Genomic DNA, 23,924 nt, shown 5'->3' on the forward strand with positions numbered 1-23,924 from the left:
TATGTTTGATCTTCACTGCACTCACTCTCTCACTGATGGAGACCGCAGGTTCTGCTTCCAATAACTGCAGATTAACCAATATAGAAATGGGTTTGGGTGGCAATTTTGTTACTATGATAATACTATGACATGCATGGCTATTGGCTACCATTGATTATTTTGTTTTCATGTGACAAAAGACTATTACAAGTGCTCAAAAATTAGATTATTTTAGGAAACTAGGAGATTATAAGTAGGCGACATGGTGGCTCAGTGGTCGCCTCTTAGCAAGAAGGTCGCTGGTTTGAGTCCTAGCTAAGTCATTTTGCAATTCTGTGTGGAGTTTCCATGTTCTCCCCATGTTCATGTGTTTCCTCAGGGTTCTTCGGTTTCCCCCACAGTCCAAAGACATGCGCTATAGGTGAATTGAATAAGCTAAATTGGCCATATTGTATGTGTGTGAATGAGTGTGTATGAATGTTTCGCAGTACTGGGTTGCAGATGGAAGCAGCGTGCGAATTACACACTGATGATCAGGGGGTGTCAACTTTTTGGATTAGATTGTGTAATACATGCTTCAGTCATTTATGTATTTATTGTTAACCCTTTACTGCATGGTGTCACTATATGGCAACATGATATTTATGTTCATTTTGTTGCCACCGTTTCTTTAAAACCAACATTATTTTTCTTTTTTCTGTTGGAAAAAGTAGACCTTAGTGTAGCCAATGATGTGCTTTGGTTAAGTCACATGACATGCTGTGTTTTTCGGAAGTACGATTTCTGACAGACTGGCATTTATTGTGAGTAGTTGCTCAATAAAAACAAAGGATCAACTCATGTCAGATCCACAAAAAATCTGAAACATCACCACCAGTAAGTTATGATGACACATTCACAACTCAATTTTTTTTTAATCAAATTAGTTTTTTGTAAATCGATCAAATTTGTGTGTTGCGAAATCAGCTGTGAAGTTTTAAGTTAACAATAACAGCATGAAAGCTAGTAATATAAATTTGATTATTTGTATGTTGATGACATTTGCATCATGGATAAAATTTTGTTGTAATGGCAATACTACTTTTGAATAGATATAAATACAGGGAGGAGTGTATTAGCGAGCACCACCATGTTCTATGGTAAGAGAAAGAAGAAAAGGACAGAATTGGCTCTTCATGCACATGAAAGTGAGGATGAGATGGGTTTTAGTGACCATGAGAATGATGCAGACTGGACATTTGATAGAGACAGTTCAGGCAAGTTAGCTCAGAGGCAGATAAGACAGGTGTAGTATAGTATATAGTGTAATATTTAAATATTGTTAGCTAGTAGCTACATTATTCTGATGCATCTGGATATACTAGACTTGTTATTTATTTGTTGTAATATTTACTGGAGAAAAAATTGATATTTACTGTATGTTTTATATATGATAATACAACATTAGGTTTGTTTTTAATTATATTCCGCAAAAAAGAATGGAATGAATGAAAGCTGTTGGAACATGAGTTGTTGGAAAGCATGTAAGGTGTTATTTATAAGTTCTGTGTTAAAGCTTATAATCCTGCAACACCAATTAAATCTTTTCAAGCAACAAAATTATTAACTATAAAGAAAAGTTTTAAAATTAAAATTTCTAAGTTAGATCCACTGTTGGACGTTGTTGCCATATGTCAACATATCATAAAGTACCATAAATTTTTATTTTTTTACAGCACTTCAAGTTAAGCCATTTTTAGAAAAGAAAAACAGTCAAAAAATTGTTTTAATAGATTTATCATAATGCGTGCGGGAGAGGGTTAATTAGATCTAGTTTATTAATACAACATATTTAAGTTTTCAGTTTTTTAAGGGATATTTATTGTATTTTCACCTACGGTATTCTCTGATTAGCCCTTTCAACTATTTCTCTAGGTCAAACTACACAAACTCCATCTAATTTGACTTTACTTATCTGGCTAGATGTAGAAACAAACACCTGTTTTACAAGGAAAAGTCTTGTGAACACTTTCGATGTCTATCGGTGCTCTAGATCTGCCAGTTTAAGACTGTTAAAGGATTTTTTTCACTGTGTAAAACATATGCTGGACAAGTTGGCAGTTGGGTGACGCAGTGGCGCAGTAGGTAGTGCTGTCGCCTCACAGCAAGAAGGCCGCTGGTTTGAGCCTTGGCTGGGTCAGTTGGCGTATCTGTGTGGAGTATGCATGTTGCTTCGGTTTCCCCCACAGTCCAAAGACATGCAGTACAGGTGAATTGGGTAGGCTAAATTGTCTGTAGTGTATGAGTGTGTGTGTATGGATGTTTCCCAGAGATGGGTTACGTCCGCTGCATCAACTGCGTAATACATGTGCTGGATAAGTTGGCGGTTCATTCCGCTGTGGTGACCCCGGGTTAATAAAGGGACTAAGCCGAAAAGAAAATGAATGAATGAATGAAGTTGGCAGTTCATTCCGCTATGGCGACCCCTGCTGAATAAAGAGACTAAGCTGAAGGAAAATGAATGAATGAAGATTAAAAAATAGAGTGAAAATATGGGACAATCCTTGGGGAATATAAACAAAAAGTATGGTCACCCTAGTTAACACCCAGTTGCTACTATACCTATGCTTTTCAAATCACTCCCTTGTTAGGTTTAATGATGGTTACAAAGCAGTAGACAACTGAAGGCTGCAGTTGTGCAGTGTGTACTAAAAGCATTCCTGTAATACACCTGCAATTGTGTTACTGTCCTTTGACCTATGACACAACAATAGCAAACAAGTACTGTCTGTTTTGTAGTTGTACACTTTAACCACACATACAACTTTAAATTGAATGGCCTTTCATTCACTGTCTTCTTAAAAAACTTGCTGAAATCAACTAAAACATGTGCAAAAAAAAAAACTCTAAATTGAGTTTAGAGACCAGAACACCACTTTTTGAAAAATCCCAGCTGATGAAATGAGCCATACAGGAATTTTATTTCAGCAATATTAAGAAATCTTGCACGCTTCACTTGTGAAAGAAGTTGGAAAACATCTCATTTCAGATGCTTCTCATTTCTCTGAGGCAGTTCGTGGCTATTTATAGGATTGACAACACTGTGTGTATGTGTGTAATCTCAGTCGTCACAGGGAGGACATGATGTCATCTGTACAGATCCTTCTAGCATCACACGTCAATCACACAACCTTGAAATCTTTAAGTAATTATAGGCATGCCAGAACATCCAAGATGAAATCACAAGCTATTAAATGCTACAACCCATCTTCATTATATTCTGCATAATCCATGCGCACAGGTAAGATGTTTTACATACGTAAAGACAAACAAAAGTACTGCCATCATTTAAGGCCAATTCACATCACACTGACAGATGCAGAGAATCGCCAGATTGCATTATGTGTCACTTGTCAAACATTCCACAATCCACCAAGCACTGATTCAGCATGTTCAAGAAATAAACTACCAAAACAAGGCAAAAACAAGCTCCAACAGATGCCTACATACACGAATAAGCAAACAAACCAAGAAAACCCTACAGTCTGTCAGCATTTGCCAATTAGATGTTTCAAATAGACTAATGAAAATGACTACAACATCTGTATTAAGCCCACACGAAGTATGTAAAGAAACACTGTGGACCTGCATTTATATGTGAAAACTTGTTAAAAAATACATACTTTGGTTTATATGAAGTGGATGGAAAACAAGATGAATTATGAATTTAAAAGATAGGCAAAAACAATACTACAATACTTCCACAGTGTAAATAAACAGTGTAAAAACAGTGTAAATATTAATACACTAATTTTCCATAATTGAATACATTAAATTAGATTAAAATCACACCCAATAGTACTATTATTATTATTTTTTTATTGGTTATGGTATTATTTAAAATAAGTAACCTTTTAAGAGCATGTATTTGAGTCCACCTTTGTTGTTTTGTTTGTCAAGTATAGTACATTTAAATACTCTTAGACTAAATGTAATGTGCATGACAGCAACAAAATCAAATTTTTAGAGTTTACACACTGAGATAATGGTATTGTTTTTAAAAACTTTATCTTTAAAACACTTTTTTAGAAGTTAGAATTTCAAGCTCTCCAAAAAATGCTATTAGAGTGTATATGAATAGATAAAATTATTATAATTGAAACAAAAAACATAGCTGAAATGATTGATGACATAATGACAGAATTTAGGATGAACAATCATTTAATATTCATTCTATCCAGATTGGCTAATACACTCTCATGTTGTTCCCACAAAAGCCCTGAGAAGTTGAAATGCTTCCGTTTGATTTCAGAGTGCCTCTGAATAACCATAAAAGCCATTGTGAAAATGAAGCACTTGAACATATGGAGAACATAGTCGTCTTGTGTGTTTTAGACTGTGCAGATGGTCTTGAGTTACAGAGAGTCTTGGGTCTTCAGTTATCTGAGGTGTCATTTTTTTTAAGTACAGTATGTGCTTAAGCTCTGTGGGGACGCACATAGCATTTATGGAAAGTCTGAAGTGCTGCTGTGTTTTGGGATGAACACTGGGAACGCTTCAGGGAAATTGCTTGTAGAAGCTGGGTCAGTAGAGCAGCCCACCCTCCATCAATGTGTGAGTGTGTATATGTCAGAAAATACATCAGTTTTCTTATTAACACTTGTGTTTCACCACTTATACTTTGGTTTGCCATATGTAGTGCAATCTTAGGCTATAAAAATGGATTTTTCACCTATGAGAAAAGGATCTCCTCTGGGAAGATGTGCTTGTTAGTAGAGTGTGTTCCTGTGTAGCGTAGAAATTGTTCTCACTCTTAATAGTGGTTATTGTTTCATCTACGCCAAGGGAAAGTACACTGTGTAAAAGATTTGAGCTCCCCATTTTTTTCAATTGTGACTTAATCTTCTAACTGACCTGATTTTCTAGATGGCTTCCCTTTGTTTCATACACCATGATGGCACAAACATAGTATGGAGGGCAGATGTGCTTACAAAACTAGTCATCTTTTGCCTGTAGGAAATTGATGAGGTCAGCCAGGTCTGGATTTCAGATTTATTTGCAAAGAAGCTCATTAAGGGTTGACCTTGTCCATTGGGGAGTATAGGATGGCCGGAGGATCCCGGCTGAGGTGGGAAATTGTGGCTCATTGTCATTCATTCCTCGTAAGGGCAGCAGGGAGCACAGTGCGTTTAAGGATAGCGATCAGGCTTTTCTCCCAGAACATTCTGTTAAGTAGGCCAATGGGCTATTCCTCCTCCTCTCATTAGCTTTTCACTTTGAAGTCAATCCCCTCCCATTATGTTTTGCTTAAGAGCGTTTAAAGCATTAATATTTATATTCTCCTTTATCCTGATTCTGAACTACTGACCGATTTCCCTACAAATGGCATAAAAATTATCCTTCTTTACAAAGTGTTACCTTTGAACTTTTAAAAATAAAGATTCTGCAAAGACACATTTTTGGGGAGTAGTTTTTTGTTTTTAGCAAACATTGTAATGTAATGTGAATTTATATAGTACATTTAATGTGTGGCCATACTTCCAATGCGCTTTACAGTTGTACAAGGGGGTCTCTCCACACCACCGCAAGTGTGCAGCGTTCACCTGGATATTGCGATGGCAGCCACAGGACCAGTGTGCTTATCACACCTCAGCTGCAGGTGGAAAGAAGAGACACTAATAGAGCCAATTAAGTAAATAGGGATGATTGGGAGGCCATGATGGGTAAGGGCCGATGGAGGGAATTTGGCCAGGACACCAGGGTTACAGCCCTACTCTTTACAAACAGTGTCATGGGATTTTTAATGACCACAGAGAGCCAGAACCTCGGTTTAGCGTCTCATCCAAGAGACGATGCTCACTAACAGTATACTGTCCACATCACTATTGTGGGGCCCATTCTGGCCTCACTAACACCACTTCCAACTGCAACTAAGTTTTCCCATGTGGTCTTCCATCCAGGTACTAACCATACTCAGCTCTGCTTAGCTTAAGTGAACAACCGATCTGGATCTGCTGGCTGATATAGCTTTGCCAATTTTTTATGTTACACTTTCTTTTGTAATGTGAAGAACATTTTAATAATCTAAAAAACTTTAGCTTTGTGCAATTGAAAGTTTCCATTGATGTTCTTCATGGAACCACAGATGCCAGTAAAGAACATTTTAATAGTGTGGAACAGTATATTTTGGGTTTTTTCTGAAATTGTGTTTTTTTGCAGCCCCCAATTAAAAATTGCTTCAATAAATCACCAATAGACATACATAATGACCATTTTCACTCTATAATTTTTGTACTGTACACTCTCAGAAATAAAGGTACGCGAGCTGTCACTGGGGTGGTACCTTTTCAAAAGGTACAAATTCGTACCTACAAGGTCCATTTAATACCTCAAGGGTACATATTAGTACCTAAAAAGTACAAAAGTGTTCCTCTTAAAATTTTTAGGCCCTAATATGTACTTTTGAGGTATTAATATGGACCCTTTAAGTACAAATGTGTACCTTTTAAAAAGGTACTACCCCAGTGACAGCTTGCGTACCTTTATTTCTGAGAGTGTAGAGCCGGTTTTAGGCATAAAATGACTCTGTAGTATAAGTGTTAAAGGTGTCATAGAATAAAAATCTGGATATACCTAAGCATAGGTGAATAGATCATGGTATTGACACACCTTAGGCCTTAAACACTATTGTTTCCTCGTTCTCAACTTAAAAAAAACCCAAAACAGACCAATTAAAACAAAGCCCTGACTGTGATGTTCCACTTAGTAACATTAATATGCACACCCCAGCAGTATTTGCTTGACCATAATGTTTTGTAGTGAAATTAGAACAATTAGGATTTTTACTATAACACAGCTTATTACATTTCCTATTTATATGGAACTCTTATTTTGTAAACTGGACAATGCTTTTAAAGTCCCCATGAACCAGAAGCTGTAACCCTTGTTTTTGTTTTCCGTATAGTGACGCAGTTCCTAAAGAAACAAAATATTAAATGACAAAACAGTGGGTGTGGCTTATTTTTTCTACTGCTAGCTGAATGGATGTAGTAAAGTAGGCATTTCATTCAGAAAGTTTGGGAAAAGTGTTTGGGGAGAGTTATTACAACCTAACAACTCCTCCTGCTCACCATTTCTGTTTGCTGTCAAAACTGACAGTTGGAGCGGCGTGGTAAAATATGTTAGGCATAACCAATTCCTAAGATTTATGTAATCAGACAACTCAACTGTAAAAAACAAAACAAAAAAAAAAAACAGGAAGTGCATTTTCAGATTTCAATTAAAGATTTGAAGGGAAAACAATTTGTGTTTCTTAATGAGATGCAAAGATTAATTTTTCACCACAAAACTAGCAATGTGAGCTAACAAAATCATATGGTTAGTTTTGATTTCTTGGGGACTTTAAGGAACGCATGACTATGGAGTTTGGGAAAAACAGATTATAAATGTATTCAGCACCACCCCAAAAAGTCATAAGGTCTGTTTAACTGCATATATAACTGTATATTTTAAAGTTTGTTTTTAATGAGGCAACAAATACTTAAAAACTCCTAAAACTCCTAACGTGTGTTGAGCGTTTTCCTCCATAACAGTGACTCTAAACACCAGTATGCAGAATACAGCTTTTACAACATTCAGCTTTAATACTGTACTCAGCTATAGCTGTAGCCATAAGCACTGCAGTGCAATACAGTAACTGATGCATCAATTATCTGAATCAATTATCTGCACATCAAACAAGTAAAAATAAGTGAATCCTAAGTGTTGTATTGGTTTTGTCATCCTTCATCCATGAAATTTAGCCATGGGCCCTACAGATTCAAGAGACAGCCCTAAATATATTGATACACTTGTTCTGAAAGTCACCTTGGGCTATTTTTTGAATCAGTTTCTCTGTAGGATAACAATACAGCCCATAATATGCAGAAATCTGTGTGTGTGAAAATTTCACATGTATTCTTTGAGCTTTCGTGTTGTAATTGATGTATGGTCTCTACGAAAAGTCTTTTCCATATTTGGTAATGATGACAGTGGTGTTCTCTTGAGTGTGCGTGAGTTCTTTGAACAACAGAATAGCTTGTCTCTTCTGAGGACATCAAAGGCAGTCGCTCCTCTTTTCACTTCCGTTTTATCATCTCTCCATTCAACCACCAACAAACAGGCCAAAGGTCCAATGGACTGATGCGAAACATATTGTTCCTGTATGCTTATTGACTCACAAGGCTACTTTATCTTTTCTGACACCGCTCAGCTTCCATTCACTGACCTAAAATGGTTAGTCTTCACTTTGGCAGCAGAGAGAATAAGACGTTATTTAAACTAGTGGATTTTTGGTTTTAAAATTGTGTTTTATTATGAAAGCATTCCTTGTTCAGACTGACATTTTTATCATGTTCATTTATTTAGACTATAGGGCTGCACAATATATTGTTTCAGCATCGATATTGCTTGTTTGCAGTAGTCGCATCGCAGACTAAAGAAGTTTAGAAACTGCTGATCTACTGGGAGTTTCACGCACAACCATCACGCACAGAGGTCAGAGGAAAATGGCCAGACTGGTTCAAGCTGAAGACAACTGTACAGTTAACTCTTTACAACCAAGGTATGCAGAAGCAGAAGATTACACCGGGTGCCACTTCTGTCTGCTACGAACAGGAAACTGAGGCTACAATTCACACAGGCTCACCAAAATTGGACAATAGATGATTGGAAAAATATTGCCTGATCTGATGAGTCTCGATTTCTGCTGTGACATTCCGATGGTAGGGTCAGAATTTGGCGTCAACAACATAAAAGCATGGATCTATCCCACCTTGTATCAATAGTTCAGGCTGGTGGTGATGGTGTAATGGTGTGGGTAATATTTTCTTGGCACACTTTGGGCACAATAGCACCAATTAAGCATTGTGTTAATGCCACAGCCTACCTGAGTATTGTTGCTGACCATGTCCATGTCTTTATGACCACAGTGTACCCATCTTCTGATGGCAACTTCCACCAGGATAACACGCCATGTCATAAAGCGTGAATCATTTCAGACTGGTTTCTTAAACATGACGATGAGTTCACTGTACTCAAATAACCTCCACAGTCACCAGATCTCAATCCAATAGAGCACATTTGGGATGTGCTGGAACAGAAGATTCCCATAATGGAGGTGCAGCGGAGAAATATGCAGCAACTGCGTGTAGCTATCATGTCAATATGGACACAAATCTCTAAGGAATATTTCCAGAACCTTGTTGAATCTAACCCGGTACTAGTAAGGTGTACCTAATAAAGTGGCCTGTGAGCGTATATTTAGTTAAAGTGAAACTAAAACTGGTGATATATGGGAAATGCCAGCAAAATACACATGCCTCATGGCAAAGCTTTTACTTGTTGGCTAAATTATATGAACTTATATGATTTTTTGGATGATACACACGCACACAAAATATATAATAATGACATGGGATCAAGGAGGTCACTTAGATTTCACACCTATCTAAATGTGTGCAAGCTTTACACAAGTTTTCCTTCCATGATATTAATTGTATTTTACAAGTCGCTTTGGAATATCAGATGATAGAAAACACAGTTTACAGATCAGCCTGAAATTCAAGCAAGTACCTGTATGTCCCCTTGTTCTTTTTAAGAGACTGAGAGGTATTGATTTGTGCTTGGTGCTGTGTTTCTCACAGGAATATTCATTCCTCCCTCATTTTAAACCAAAGGGTCAGACAGCAGTGTGAACTAGCGCAGATGATGAGAGACTTAGAGAGAAGGCTGATGGGATTGTTTAATGAGAGGCCCAGCCACTGACCTTGTGAAGGGCGGCAGGGAAGCCCAGTACTGACTGATTACAGCAGAGACAAGGGGAGAAAACAGGAGGAAGGAACAGCTAAAGAAATGGGTTGTTTGCAGAGGAAGATGACAATATCAGCCTCTTTTCTGCTCATCACCATGCATGTACAACGATGCACTCATAGGGCACACAGAGCCTGAGTAAGGGAGTATGACTGTCCAGTCTGTATCTCCTGCTGGATCACACCTGCTCCTTACATGTTAATGAAGATTCTACTGCAGTGCTGCTCAGACACTTTCAATACATTCTCAGAACAACACCGCACTGCTGATTACTGCGCTCACAAGGAGCCATTGTATTGAAATTCCTCTTATTCCTCTGGATTGTGCTTTATCTCTCTACAATATACTGCAGCTAATTCAGCACAGACTACTTAACTATCCCTTTTTTAGTTTTGGCCATGGTGGTACTCCAAGGCATATGACAAATATGTGATTTCAAACTATTTCTGCAGGATATACATAATCAAAATAAAAAGAATTGCACTGTAAAAATCCAACATTTAACAATTTCCTCTATTTTATGTTTTTTATTTTATTTAGACCTTTCAAATTGTATTATACGGGACTAAGAATAATGTTCCAACATCTATCTATCTACAGTGGGTACGGAAAATATTCAGACCCCCTTAAATTTTCACTCTTTGTTATATTGCAGCCATTTGCTAAAATCATTTAAGTTCATTTTTTTCTCTCATTAATGTACACACCGCACCCTATGTTGATAGAAAAACAGAATTGTTGACATCTTTAGCAGATTTATTACAAAACGAACTGAAATATTACATGCTTTACACAAAGCATGTGAATGTTCTTGAATGGCCCAGCCAGAGCCCTGATTTAAACCCAATTGAGCAACTCTAGAGAGACCTAAAAATGGCGGTCCACCAATGTTTGCCATCCAACCTGAGGATCTACAAGGAGAAATGGCAGAGGATCCCCAAATCCAGGTGTTGAAAACTTGTTGCATGTTTCCTAAAAAGACTCATGGCTGTATTAGATCAAAAGGGTGCATCTACTAAATAATGAACAAAGAATCTGAATACTTAAGATCATGTGATATTTCAGTTTTTCATGTTAATATATCTGCAAAAAAACTTCAACTATCTATCTATCTATCTATCTATCTATCTATCTATCTATCTATCTATCTATCTATCTATCTATCTATCTATCTATCTATCTATCTATCTATCTATCTATCCATCCATCCATCCATCCATCCATCCATCCATCCATCCATCCATCCATCCATCCATCCAGTTAAAATAGTTGGGTTAAAAATACCCCAACATATAAATCAACTAAAGGTTATTATAGCACCTTCCCAACTATGGCTTATTTTAACCCAATGCATTGGGTTATATAATTTAACCCAAAGCCTTGGCTTATTTTGATGAAATGTTATTTTTTTCCATTCTGGGGTTACTATTGCTACTATTACTAGTACTACAAATTCATTTTATAATTATGGCAGACACTTAAGCGTTTTTATCTATTTAATATAGATCAGCTATGAAGCGCTCGTTTGTATCATCAATAATTAAGGGTGCTGGTAAAACAGATATAAAAAAACACAACACAGAGAGGTAATTTGATAAAAAAAACAACAACATTATTGTGTAAGAGCTTAAATAAACTTTATAAAAGCATTAGGTATATTAATACAGCTGTTCTGTGTCAGTTAAATCAGTTGACTGTTGAAATTCAAAAATCTTAACCCAGCTGGTTGAGTTATTAAATAAATAACTCAATAAAGGATAAAAATAACACAAAAAGCACCAAATATTTAACCCAACTGGTTGAGTTATTAATAAATTACCAAATAAAGGTTCTCTTCTATCTATCTATCTATCTATCTATCTATCTATCTATCTATCTATCTATCTATCTATCTATCTATCTATCTATCTATCTATCTATCTATCTATCTATCTATCTATCTATCTATCTATCTATCTATCTATCTATCTATCTATCTATCTATCTATATATCTGTCTGTCTGTCTGTCTGTCTGTCTGTCTGTCTGTCTGTCTGTCTGTCTGTCCGTCCGTCCGTCCGTCTGTCTATCTCACTGTCTGTCTGTAGCATGCCTCTATTACCATTTTAAATGTTCTTTTAGTTTTGTAGATCTTTTACACGTTTACATGTATGCATAAAAGGTAAACAAACCAATAAACAAACTTTAATTTCTTCTTAATATGCATTGCATCGTAATTTCTGACAGTGTCTGAAATAGTCCATATAATGATCTGATCTCTCTAAACACAGCCTTTCAGAGAGTCTACTCTTCTCTTGTTGATTAGATCTGTTGTGATTGGTCTACCGCCTAATGCCAGAATATCAGTGACATGACCAGGATTGATGGCATCGGTTTTACCATATCAGTTTGTCTTCCTCTGCAATTGCACTTTCATTCTCAACACCAAAGGGTTTCCATGCACAGAATGGCAGTTAGAAAAATGTATGATTTTCTAGAAATTCAATATAGCCTCTTTCACTTTATAGAGGACTTCAGAAGAATATAATTTTTGGCTCGTTTGTGACAACAAAGCATATCAGCTCAGAGAGAAAAAAGGTCAGTCGATGCTTTACAGTATTTTCATATACTGTAGATGTTTTTCTCATGTAGATAATAAAACACAAGTGTAAAGGATATTTTGTGAGGCACTTAATTTATGCAGAATCTAAGCCTTTAAGCTAACCTACTATAAAAACTTTTTTTTGCTTTCTTGAAAAGCAAAATGCAAATGTAGTTCATAAACAACCACCGTCCACAAGAACACATTTTAGTTTGTTTACGTCCCAATGCCTTAATTGTGGAACAGGGTCACAAACAAGCTAAAAAGGCAGTTCTGTCAATAAAACTCATTGCTGCCTAAGGAGGAGTTTCTACTCCAAACCCATTAAACTCAAGTGTATGCTTTCATGTTTTAAGGAATTTCTTCCTAAAACCTTTCACAGCTTCAAGCTATACTTCTGTTATTATAGACATAATATTTTTTATTGACAAATAACATTTGCGCCAAGTAAAACATCTGTACTTACTAGCAGTATTTGTGTGTATCTCTCTCAGGGCAGGGAGGCTTTATGTGTTTGTGAGTGTGGAATTTATTGCAGCCATTTGAAGCTGCAGAAGGCAGAGACAGTTTGAACTCAGGGGTGTTTATTAAAGATATTGACAAATGCAACATGTACAGAAGCGGGTCAGAGGTGTAAGCACCTTCATTCATCTCCTGCACTGTTGTTTTACTCCCTTCCACACCGTTATAATGTAATTACTATACACCGATGGAGCTCTGCGAAACTATTAGGCTTTAAATAGATCAGGTGTTTTCATCACATAAAGGCTTTTGAGTAGCAGTACTATGTTTAAACATAATTATGCGCATAAAATCATCGTTCTGCTGTAAAATAATCTACATTCTCACTTTGTTCCTAAATACATACTTATTTCAGGCCTCAATGTTCTAGATGATCACATTAAAGGTCTATAATATTAAATTAAACTGAAAGCTGTGTTTTTGAATCAATGGTAGCTTCTTGTTTGATTATGCTTATCGATTCTTACTGCAAGCTTGGAAATGATTTAATGTTTATAGTTATGGTTATGGCTTCCCAGCAAAAAAGAAAAAAAAGAAAAGAGGAAATGAAATACACCATTTTAAAGTGAGTTTACAGCACATAACTACCATAGAGAACACAATAATGAAGGAACAATGTATTACGGTTTTTCTCAGTCACTTTGGTCCATTTCTCAGATCAGAATTGAAATTCTCAAAACTACCTGTTCAATCTTCCAACGCAATCTCATGGCAATTCGTAAGTTTTTGATTTAGTGGCTAATTCGTATGAATTCGTAGGATCTAATTCATACAATTTAGTACGATTTGCTCATCACCCAATGATGATGGGGGTTAGGGGTGGTGTTAGGTGCCACGCCTCCTTTTTAAAATCGTACATTTTCGTATGACTGAACTCGTACGAATTAGCCACTAAACTGACAAAACGTAAAATACCTACGTTTCCTTGTGAGATCAGGTTAAATCTTCACATCACTTGTGCACATCAGAAAAGCAGTTTCTCATTCCTTTGAACAAATTGCAAATGCTTTTGTACATCCATGCAAATGATTATATGCAGTTCTCTGCTCTTTCCTACATTATCAATTGCTTATTTCATGTTGATCAAAACTCATTATTTTGGTCTCTGTTGAATAGTCTCACCCTCACAACATTTAATCGCTTGTTTATAACATAAGTCTTAACATGCAAAAAGGGCTGAACAAGTTGTCTTAATATTTTGTTATAATGCAGTTTTCTATACATTCCGTTAGACATTTTGTTCTAAATTTGTCTACAATTGGTAAATTTATGAAGGTGCATCTCATAGGAGATTCCTATGTTCACATTTCTACTTTTGTTTTGTTTTGTCTTTGTGCTATACAGTGCTTTTCCTTTCTGTATCACAGTGACATGATCTGTCAACAAATTACAGTACAAACAGCAAAAAACATATACATATTTCAGAACACCCCTCCAGAATACTGTTTTGCAAAATTTCAATTCTGATCTGAGAAATGTACTAAAGCGACTGAGAAAAACTGTAATAAACACTGTAAAAATGCTACTGTATGCAATTTTAACCGAAATTTTAGCCAAACATGTACAAACTCAAATGTTTGATTAAACATTGATTTAAAACATAATGGTTACATCACATGGTTTTATATTTAAACAAATGGACATTTAATTATTTCATTAGGATTCATTCTTTACTTTTCAATTTTCTGCAACAACAACAACAACAAAACGTATTGTTTGTCACTTTGTTAATGTTTGATCAAATGATGCAGGTATTCGCTTTCATTCCCAAAATAATACCAGACAATCTAAATTTAATCTACCCTTCAAAATATAATAGTTCATATAAAGAGGAAAATAATTATATATATATATATATATATATATATATATATATATATATATATATATATATATATATATATATATATATATATATATATATATATATATATATATATATATATTCATAAAATATTCACAATGACATGCAAGTAAACAAAATATATAATATATATATATATATATATATATATATATATATATATATATATATATATATATATATATATATATATATATATATATATATATATATTAATGTGTATTGTAATATATGCATGTATGTATATTTAATTTTCAAGTGTTTGTTTCTTTTTTCTTTTTTTGTATTAATAGAGTACAGAAATTGGGAGTGATCTAAAAGTAAAACATTCACTGCAAAAAATATCCATAAATTTGCAGTTTTCTGTATTTTTTATCCCCCCCAACCCCCCCATTTATTTATGCTTTTGAATTGCATGATGAGACCTTGACTATCCTCCAACAACATTAAACCTTGAAAACTTTGGAAAGAAGTGACTTTTATGAACATTTTTAATAGTTTTAAAATTGTTTTATATTACGGTACATAAAGCTTGTAATAAACTGCCAGTACATTTACCTAGATTACATTACTAACGAGAGTTTTCATAAATGTTTCAAGGGATTTGTAATCTGTATCAGACTACAATTTCTAGATAATCTACCCATCGCTGTATATAGATGGATGGATGGATGAATGTGACTTTCTTGCAGATGATATCTCACGGGACGCATGTTTCCTGGGCTTTATAGTGACGTATTACTGTAATAAGCCTTCAGCAAGGATAATCAATAGAGAAACAAATTGCTTTTTGGTTTGGCTCTGAAGCAGCTCTCAACCTATTTCAATGCGTGAAGTCTTTATCTGAATAAGGATACTTTAATGTACCGTGAGGCTTTGTGTGTACAGTAAGTTGTGTGTTTCTGTGTGTCAGTGTGTGTGTGAGCACGTGTGTGTATGAGCGAGCACATGAATGACGGAGAGTGTCGCTGCCGAAGTGACACTTGACTTAGACAGAAGGTACTTTTCATCAGCAGACACTCAGGGTCACACCTCCCGCTGCTGCAATCACACTGTACGTAACACACATTACAGCAGGCTTTTCTCTCTATCTCTCTCATGCCTTTCTCTACCCCTTGCTTCTTAAGCTTGGTCAGTGAAGGTCTGCTTGTAAACAGCAGAACAATAACAATACAATGACATTTATATTTCACATCCTTATTTATTTCTGAAAAATAGTTGACTATTAACCACTTACTCAACATATATTATTACAGCAATGCATTTACTTTTTTGCATTCAGCTCCCTATGTAATCCAAAGTGACTATTTAAACAAGAGGGTTGATTCTTCTGTAACCTCTGCATCAATATTAAATCAATATCTTAGACAATTAAACAAACAGCCTTGGTCAGCTGATTGAAGATAACTGGGACTGGTAAAGCGTTCAATCAAAACCTTTTCATGGACATCAATATTAATAACTTAATATGATTAAAAATATGTAAGCAACGAATTTTGATTACCTGAATCATACTTGAAAAATATTTTAAGTTTTGTTTTGTTTTATCTTTCTGTTTCTAAATATGTTAGATGACTAAAAGATTAGTCAACTAATAAATATATTCGTTTAATATATTTGTTTTTTTTTTCAAATGCACCCAAATATATTACTTATGTTCACTGACAAATGGATAAAAATATTAATTTTCAAAATGGGGTGTACTTATTTATGCTGAGCACGGTATACAGTAAAATGAAAACATTAAAGGAATATTTTTAAAAGGAACTCATGTCTTATTCATCATTTGGTAAATAATAATTGTCAATGCATTGTAAACATTCCTTATTGACATGCATATATTTCACACCTATATTTATTTCTGAAAGGAAGTTTACTGTCAATCACATACTCAAGTTAACTTTGCTATATGTTTAGTTGTGTGCATTAATCAGATTTTTTTTTATCCACATTGACTATTTAAACAAGTGGGTGGATCGATGGTAGACTTGGGCTTTGGTAGAATACCTGTTCCTGGAACCGCAGCATCAATACTAAATCAATATCTCTAGGCAACAAACAAACATCCTTGGCCAACTGATCGAAAGAAACTATAGGAGCATCAAAGCATTCAATAATTCAATGTCAATGCTAGTAATTCAGGATTAATTTTGTGGTGTTGTAGTACAGTTCCCACTAACCTTTGTTGCTGTTCTTAATAATAAAAGCTAAAAAAAGACAATATAAAGCAGGGGTCACAAAGGCTGTGTCTGAAAGCTCTAAAATGCTCACTTCAGAGGCATCAAGGCATGTCTGAATTTAAATTCTTCTTCACTTCCTATCTCTGGAGATACTATACTTTCCTCTGATCGAATTTCGAAGGCAGCATAAATTTGCCCTTGTGTGTTCCTTTTCTGCTATATATATATATATATATATATATATATATATATATATATATATATATATATATATATATATATATATATATATATATATATATATATATATATATATCTGTATCTCAGAAATTATAAATATTTAAAATATTTATAAAAAATACATTATGTTACATTACGTTACAGTACATTACGTTGCCCAAAAGAAGCAATATTTGTAAACTGTATTGAGTCTATTGATCTGCTGTCACTCTATGTGGGTGGAGTAATACAGAGGCTGTACGAGTTCTAATATTGCAGAATATCGCACGACTATCAGCCAATCAGATTCAAGAACCAGACAGAACTGTTTTTGGGGTGTCATTTTGTGAGTAATTGTACTTTCGACCGCAAATATTCTCTGAGTTATCACCACAGCGCTGTTAAGAGTCACTTAAATGTGTGGTTAAGATTGACTTAATCTGTTGAAAGAATATCGAAGGCACTCCGATCATGAATTGTAAATATTGAGGACAAATGTACATACAAGGCAGAAATTATCATGTGAAACTAAACAATATACAATCAGAAAGCAAGACAGATGACAGAAGCAGAACAAACACAATTGTGGTGAAGTGCAGTGAAATAGATTTTAACAGCAGAGATGTAGCAACAGCACAAATGTGTGTTCATTAATTTAATCATTCATTCATTTAATTATTCACATTTCTTTAATCATCCACCATGTTTGTTATCATCTCAGAAAGTTATGCGAGACTTCAAACACATGTTTGAATTTGACTTGATGCATTTCACTTGATGGTTGTGATACCCCTAAAAAATACATCAAAATGCAAATCTGTATGATGTCAAAACCTTAACGTCTACTTGACATTCACACATTGATGCCCTTTTGACTACCAAAATAATGACACAAAAGTAATAAAAGTGTTATTTATCTGAAAGCTTAAATTTCAAATGACTAATTTACAGTCTCTACAATGCATGTCAGTACCTTAATATCAAAACGACATCAAACTGAAATCTAAAATTGGTGTCAAAAAAAGATATTTGACATGATTTTGAAGACACATGTCAATCTGATGTCGTTTTACATCAAGGTAATCAGTTGCTATTAAATCTAATTGCAGTTTTGATGAGTTTTTTGATATTGTTTTGACATCAAGGTGCCCGCTGGGGTGTTTACATTCAGCACTCTGACTGAAAAGCTGTTGGTGTGTGGTGTGCTGTCTTTGTCTCATTGTGGCTCACTACCCACTATATGAGCAAAACGGTGAATGTATGTTTCAGTCTGATTCATTTACAAATCATGAACACCTGTTATTTGTGAAATGGTTCAAATGGTTTATCAAAGGATCTGATTCAAAAGAATGATTTGTTTACAGACCTATCTTCACTGTTATAATCAGCCTTGCTTATTATTCAGAACTGCAACCTTTTGCCATATTTGAGTCATTTACTTTTTTTCCTTTTACAATAAATATCTGGGTGCTGCCAATTTAATCAAACAGAACTAATGAAAATACAAGATATTGCAGAAAATTATAGGTTGTTTCTTCTTGCCATTTACACAAAAAAGCTGAGTAAAACAGTGCCTGGGGTGAATTAGCCAGTCTACAAACAAGTGCATAATTACAATGATCTCTAAATCAGTGAGTCAGCCCACTATTTTTCTGAGGAACTCAGTGTAGCCTGGAAAAACACGCATTTGTGTACTGTTATTAAATGAGCTGTTATTTTGATAATAGCACATTTAAAGATCAATAGTAAATGGATTGCCTAAAAAAGTACTCAATGTGTTGTTTTTCTCTGCAGCTCTGATATCAGCTGGCTGTTGCACCAGCGCCTGTAGAAGTGTCAAGCTTTGGGACAGGTAAGCCCCACTTCTCTAGTGTACAGCATGCATGTTATTTATGCATGAAGCAACTGAAAATAGGATTCACATACTTAAATATAAACTTCACGTTTTTCTAATTTACACTACATGACAAAAGTCTTGTCGTTGATCCCAGTTGTAAGAGCAACAAATAATAACTTCACTTCTAGTTGATCATTTGGAAAAGTGGCAGAAGGTTGATTATTCTGATGAATTATCTGTTGAACTGCATCCCAATCATCACAAATACTGCAGAAGACCTACTGGAACATGCAAGGACCCAAGATTCTCACAGAAATCAGTCCAGTTTGGTGAAGGAAAAATCACGATTTGGGGTTACATTCAGTGTGGGGGCATGCGAGAGATCTGCAGAGTGGATGGCAACATCAACAGCCTGAGGTACTGTATCAAGACATTTGTGCTGCCCATTACATGGCAAATTCTTCAGCAGGAGAGCGTTCCTTCTCATACTTCAGCCGCCACATCAAAGTTCCTGAAAGCAAAAAAGGTCAAGGCACTCCAGGATTGGCTGGCCCAGTCACCAGACATGAACATTATTGAGCATGTCTGCTGTACGATGAAGGAAGCATTGAAGATAATTCCTAAGAATCTTGATGAATTTTGTGAGTCCTGCAAGAACGCTTTCTTTGCCATTCCAGATAACTTTATTAATAAGTTATTTAAGTGATTGCAGAGATGTATGGATGCAGTCCTCCAAGCTCATGGGAGTCATACAGAACATTAATTCTTTTTCCACTGCTCAATGACGTTATATACTGTACATTATTTCTGTTAAGAGACAAGATTTTTGTCTAAGCAAAGTCAGACCTTACTGTCCTAATTAAATAATTAAAAATCGAGGCATGATCATATTTTATTTTGGTAATCTACAGTATAAGTCTTTGCCTTTTATATAAGCCACGTCTGATACCAAATGATCAACTAGTCGTTATTTGTTGTTCCTAAAACTTCGACAAGACCTTTGTCAGGTAGTGTACACTATACTATTCATAGTGATTTATTTTTATTTTTGGCAAATTGGATTTATTTATTTGACCAGGACAAAATAAAGCGGCGATTAAAGTAATCTCTAGTTACAGTAAAGGTATTCACAATGTACACAAAACATTTTTATATGGTTTCTAATGAATGAAACTTGAAAAAGAAATTTTGACTTTCTATCAATGTCATTAAAAATGTTGTTGTATAATGCAAATGTATTATTTAATCTGTTTTCCATAATACTTTTTACAAAATATATAAAAAGATTACCCAATCTGCACACCAAAATCAGCATATAATTAGTCATGTGACACAGAAGACTGGAATAATATAATAACATGGACTAATAATAACTGGAATAATAAGACAGGCATACACACACACACACTTGTAAAATTTAAGAAAAAAGTTTTTAAAAACACTGCAATCTGACTGCCTCCAAACTTTTAAGGTCAGCATGAAGCGGTTTCACTGGCTGTTTTCCGGAAGGTCTGAGGCGTAACTGACCTCTGCTCTGCTCCATCTAACAGAAACTAGCAGAGAAGTTAATATTTAATGATGCAGCAGATTTAATGCCAGAATAATTCAACCTGCAGGAAAGCATTAGAACGGTTTGCCCTCTTCATTTTGCTGAGTGCACACTAGTTTCCACACACATATAAAAACATGCATGCATACTAAAACACTACTTGCTAATAGTGATTGACCAAAATATTCCCAGGACTGATAACTTGGCCAGTATTTGGCATTTTTTAAATTATTGATGAGGGCCTAGGAGTTTTTTATTTGCCCGATGCATCTCATATTGGGTCTTTGATACTTTACTGTCTCTGTTTAACACATCTAATTAATTAATATACCAAAAATCTTTTAGTTTCTTGTTTAAAAACCAACTTATACTGTGAAAGCAAAGATATTTTAACTATTTTTGTCAACAAAAATTATTTAAAATGCCCACCTATTAATATTATTATTATTATTATTATAGTATAGTATTAGTATTATTATTATAGCATTGTAATTTCTATTTGTATTTAATTTCTATTTCTGTTTTATATTTTTTATTTGTAATTATTTTTATATTTATTTGATCTTTTTGGATAATTTCTTCATTTAAATTTTTTTAATAAAATAATTTATTATTTTAATTATTTGGTTATTTTGTTTTTTACTCAATTTTTTTTGTAATTTGTTTTGACTATTTCCCAGATATGGGAAGGGCATCCGCTGCGTAAAACATATGCTGGATAAGTTGGCAGTTCATTCTGCTGTGGCGACCCCAGATTAATAAAGGCATTTAGCCGAAAAGAAAACAAATGAATGAATGAATGTTTTGATTAAATATTAGTTTATCTTAATGAATATTTTAGACTAGTAAGTACCTTTTAACCTAATTTATTTCCTTCTTATACATATTCTAGATATTTTTAAAGATTTTCTCCAAATATTTTCCACAGGCTCCTTAGCACTCACTTTTGCGCCCCAGCTTGAATACTTCCATAAATAAATCTGCAGTACAGTGAAAGAATCTTCAAATCCAAATATGTGAACATAATGCAAACATTGTTTTTCATTCTAATCCACTGCTTATTTTTCCTGCCATAGTTTTGATACCTCCTGACCAATGCCTTGACCGGATCCAGCGGTGGGACTGTGGCCCTGAAAGAGGATCCCCGTTGCTTTCATATGACTTGCACTGACAGAAATGTAAGGCGAAGATGGAAAAGTGTGATTGAAAGACAAGAACTTCTAGCAGCAGCCAGTGTCTCTCTTCACCCTCCATCAACACGCTGGATCCTGCTGGTCCCTAAAACAACTTACAGCCCTGCACAAACCCAGGCCTGGAGGGGGGATTCCTTCTGATTTCAAAAGCTGGAACACGATTGCCAAAAGGATGGGAGATTAAATCATCTCTCTTTTGCCAACAAAATAGACCTACCTCCTTTGAATGAAAGCAGACAAAACAAAAAAAAGGTTGAAACAGGACTGAGAGGCTAATACCCATTTTGTTTACAGTTGCCACAAAACATATACTGTACAATCAGTCCCCACTGCAAAAAAAGTCATAATTTTTTACTGTTTTTTGGTAAAAGGAAAAAATACAAAAAAACCAAACCTAAACATCCTTAAAATAAACAAGCATACAATTACATAGAGAAGGGTTTCTCCACCACATTCCTGGAGGACCACCAGCTCTGCACATTTTCCATGTCTCCTTAACCATTCACACCTCATTCAGATCATCAGCTCATTAGCAGTGACTGAAAGACCTGTAATGGGTGTAACAGACAAAGGGGACATCCAAAACATGTAGTGTTGGTGGTCCTCCAGGAACGTGGTTGAGAAACACTGACATAGACTACCTGAAACATCTCAATTTACTATATTTACAAAATCTAATAAAGATGTTCAGATTGAACAACAAATTAGATTACAATAAACCCTATAGTAAGTTGTAAGGCATTGTAATTTAAGAGATTTACACCTAAAATGGACACTCACTATTCATATATCATCGATTTGTTCCAAATCTGAATGACTTTCTTTCTTCAGTTAAACACAAAATAAGATATTTTGAAGAATTTTTGTAAGCAAATTATATGTTTCCATTCAAATAGGGGAATTAAATGTATGTGGAAAATTGGAATATCCAAAACAATCTCACTGCAATTTGTAACCTTTTGATTTAGTGGCTAATTCATATTCATTGTATGATCTCATTTGTACTTTTTAGTATATTTTGCATACTCATTTGTACTTTTTAGATCTCTCAAATAAAATGTAAGTTTAAAAAAACAATGAAATTCTATCAAATCATACAAATTAGCCACTTTTCTGACAATATGTAAAATAGTTACATTTCCTTATTGAATCAGGTTATTTTTATTTCTTATTTTATAAAAATTTGGATTAAACCATTGTTTCTATCCTAGGAATCAATCGAACCAAATAATCACATCCTGATAAATATCACAAATATTTATCAAATATTAAAAAGAAAAATGGAATTTGCTGCAATAGGAGAAGCTATGCTGTAAAAAAGTACTGGTTGCCTTACTTTTTTAAGCTGAATCAAACCTTATGAGTCCTTGGAACTAATAGTACTGTATATTAAACTGACAAAACAGCTTGCGTAACTTATAACATTAAGTTAGATCATGATTAACTTATAGTTTATAAAGCTACAATTAACTAAAAACATATGGCATTTCAAATGTTTGTTGTCGTCAGTCTGCTGGTTTGTCCATTAAAGCCATCCCATTACAGACAGAAAAAGCTCTTATTGTTATTATATGATCTGTCAAAACAAAATCACGTGAAATTTATTCAGTAAATGTGTTTCCATTGTGGCTTGTGCACATTTTTTCTTATCGGAAAGAAGTTTACCCTACTCAGATTTTTATGCATTGGCTTTTGGCTTCCATAGTATTACTATGGAAGTACTCTCAACTGTCTGCTTACAATAATTCTTTAAAATAACTTCTATTGGAACAATTTGATGACAAATGGTGAGCTAGCTTGAAATTTTGGCAGAACAATTCCTATAAACAGTTCATCTTTAAAGATGTTTCAATATTTTTTACTAAAGAGCAAACTGACAAAAACAGCGATCAACAAAATAAAAGATTGCAGTGTGCCAAATGTTTGCACACATAGCCAGACATCTATTACCAAACTGGTCTTATGCCTCCCAACAACAAGGGCATTTCTTAAGCTGTCTTAAGATAAAGAGCAATACTGTTGCTCACGAGTTTCAAATTTTAGCTGAAATTTGAATGGTATTGACATTATGTCGTATGGATCACTGCCTGGCTTTCATCAAGACCTATGTGAAGACAGTTTATTTACTATGTTGACTATGTGTAAAGTTCGGTAGTTAAACAGTTAACTATCT

At 34.7% G+C, this 23,924-nt stretch overlaps 1 protein-coding gene across 1 annotated transcript in view; it reads left to right on the forward strand.

Annotated features, from left to right (window-relative positions):
- ccdc85a (coiled-coil domain containing 85A) overlaps window positions 1–22,775 on the forward strand; it is a 40,105-nt gene extending 17,330 nt beyond the window's left edge. The window contains exons 3-4 of the mRNA XM_056471587.1: window positions 18,967–19,024; window positions 21,635–22,775. Coding sequence (XP_056327562.1) covers window positions 18,967–19,024; window positions 21,635–21,650 — 74 coding nt within the window. The 3' untranslated portion in view covers window positions 21,651–22,775. The remainder of the gene's footprint in view (window positions 1–18,966; window positions 19,025–21,634) is intronic.
- Window positions 22,776–23,924: the final 1,149 nt, after the last annotated feature.

This window comes from Danio aesculapii, chromosome 13, assembly GCF_903798145.1.
Source record: "Danio aesculapii chromosome 13, fDanAes4.1, whole genome shotgun sequence".
Classification (NCBI taxonomy): domain Eukaryota; kingdom Metazoa; phylum Chordata; class Actinopteri; order Cypriniformes; family Danionidae; genus Danio; species Danio aesculapii.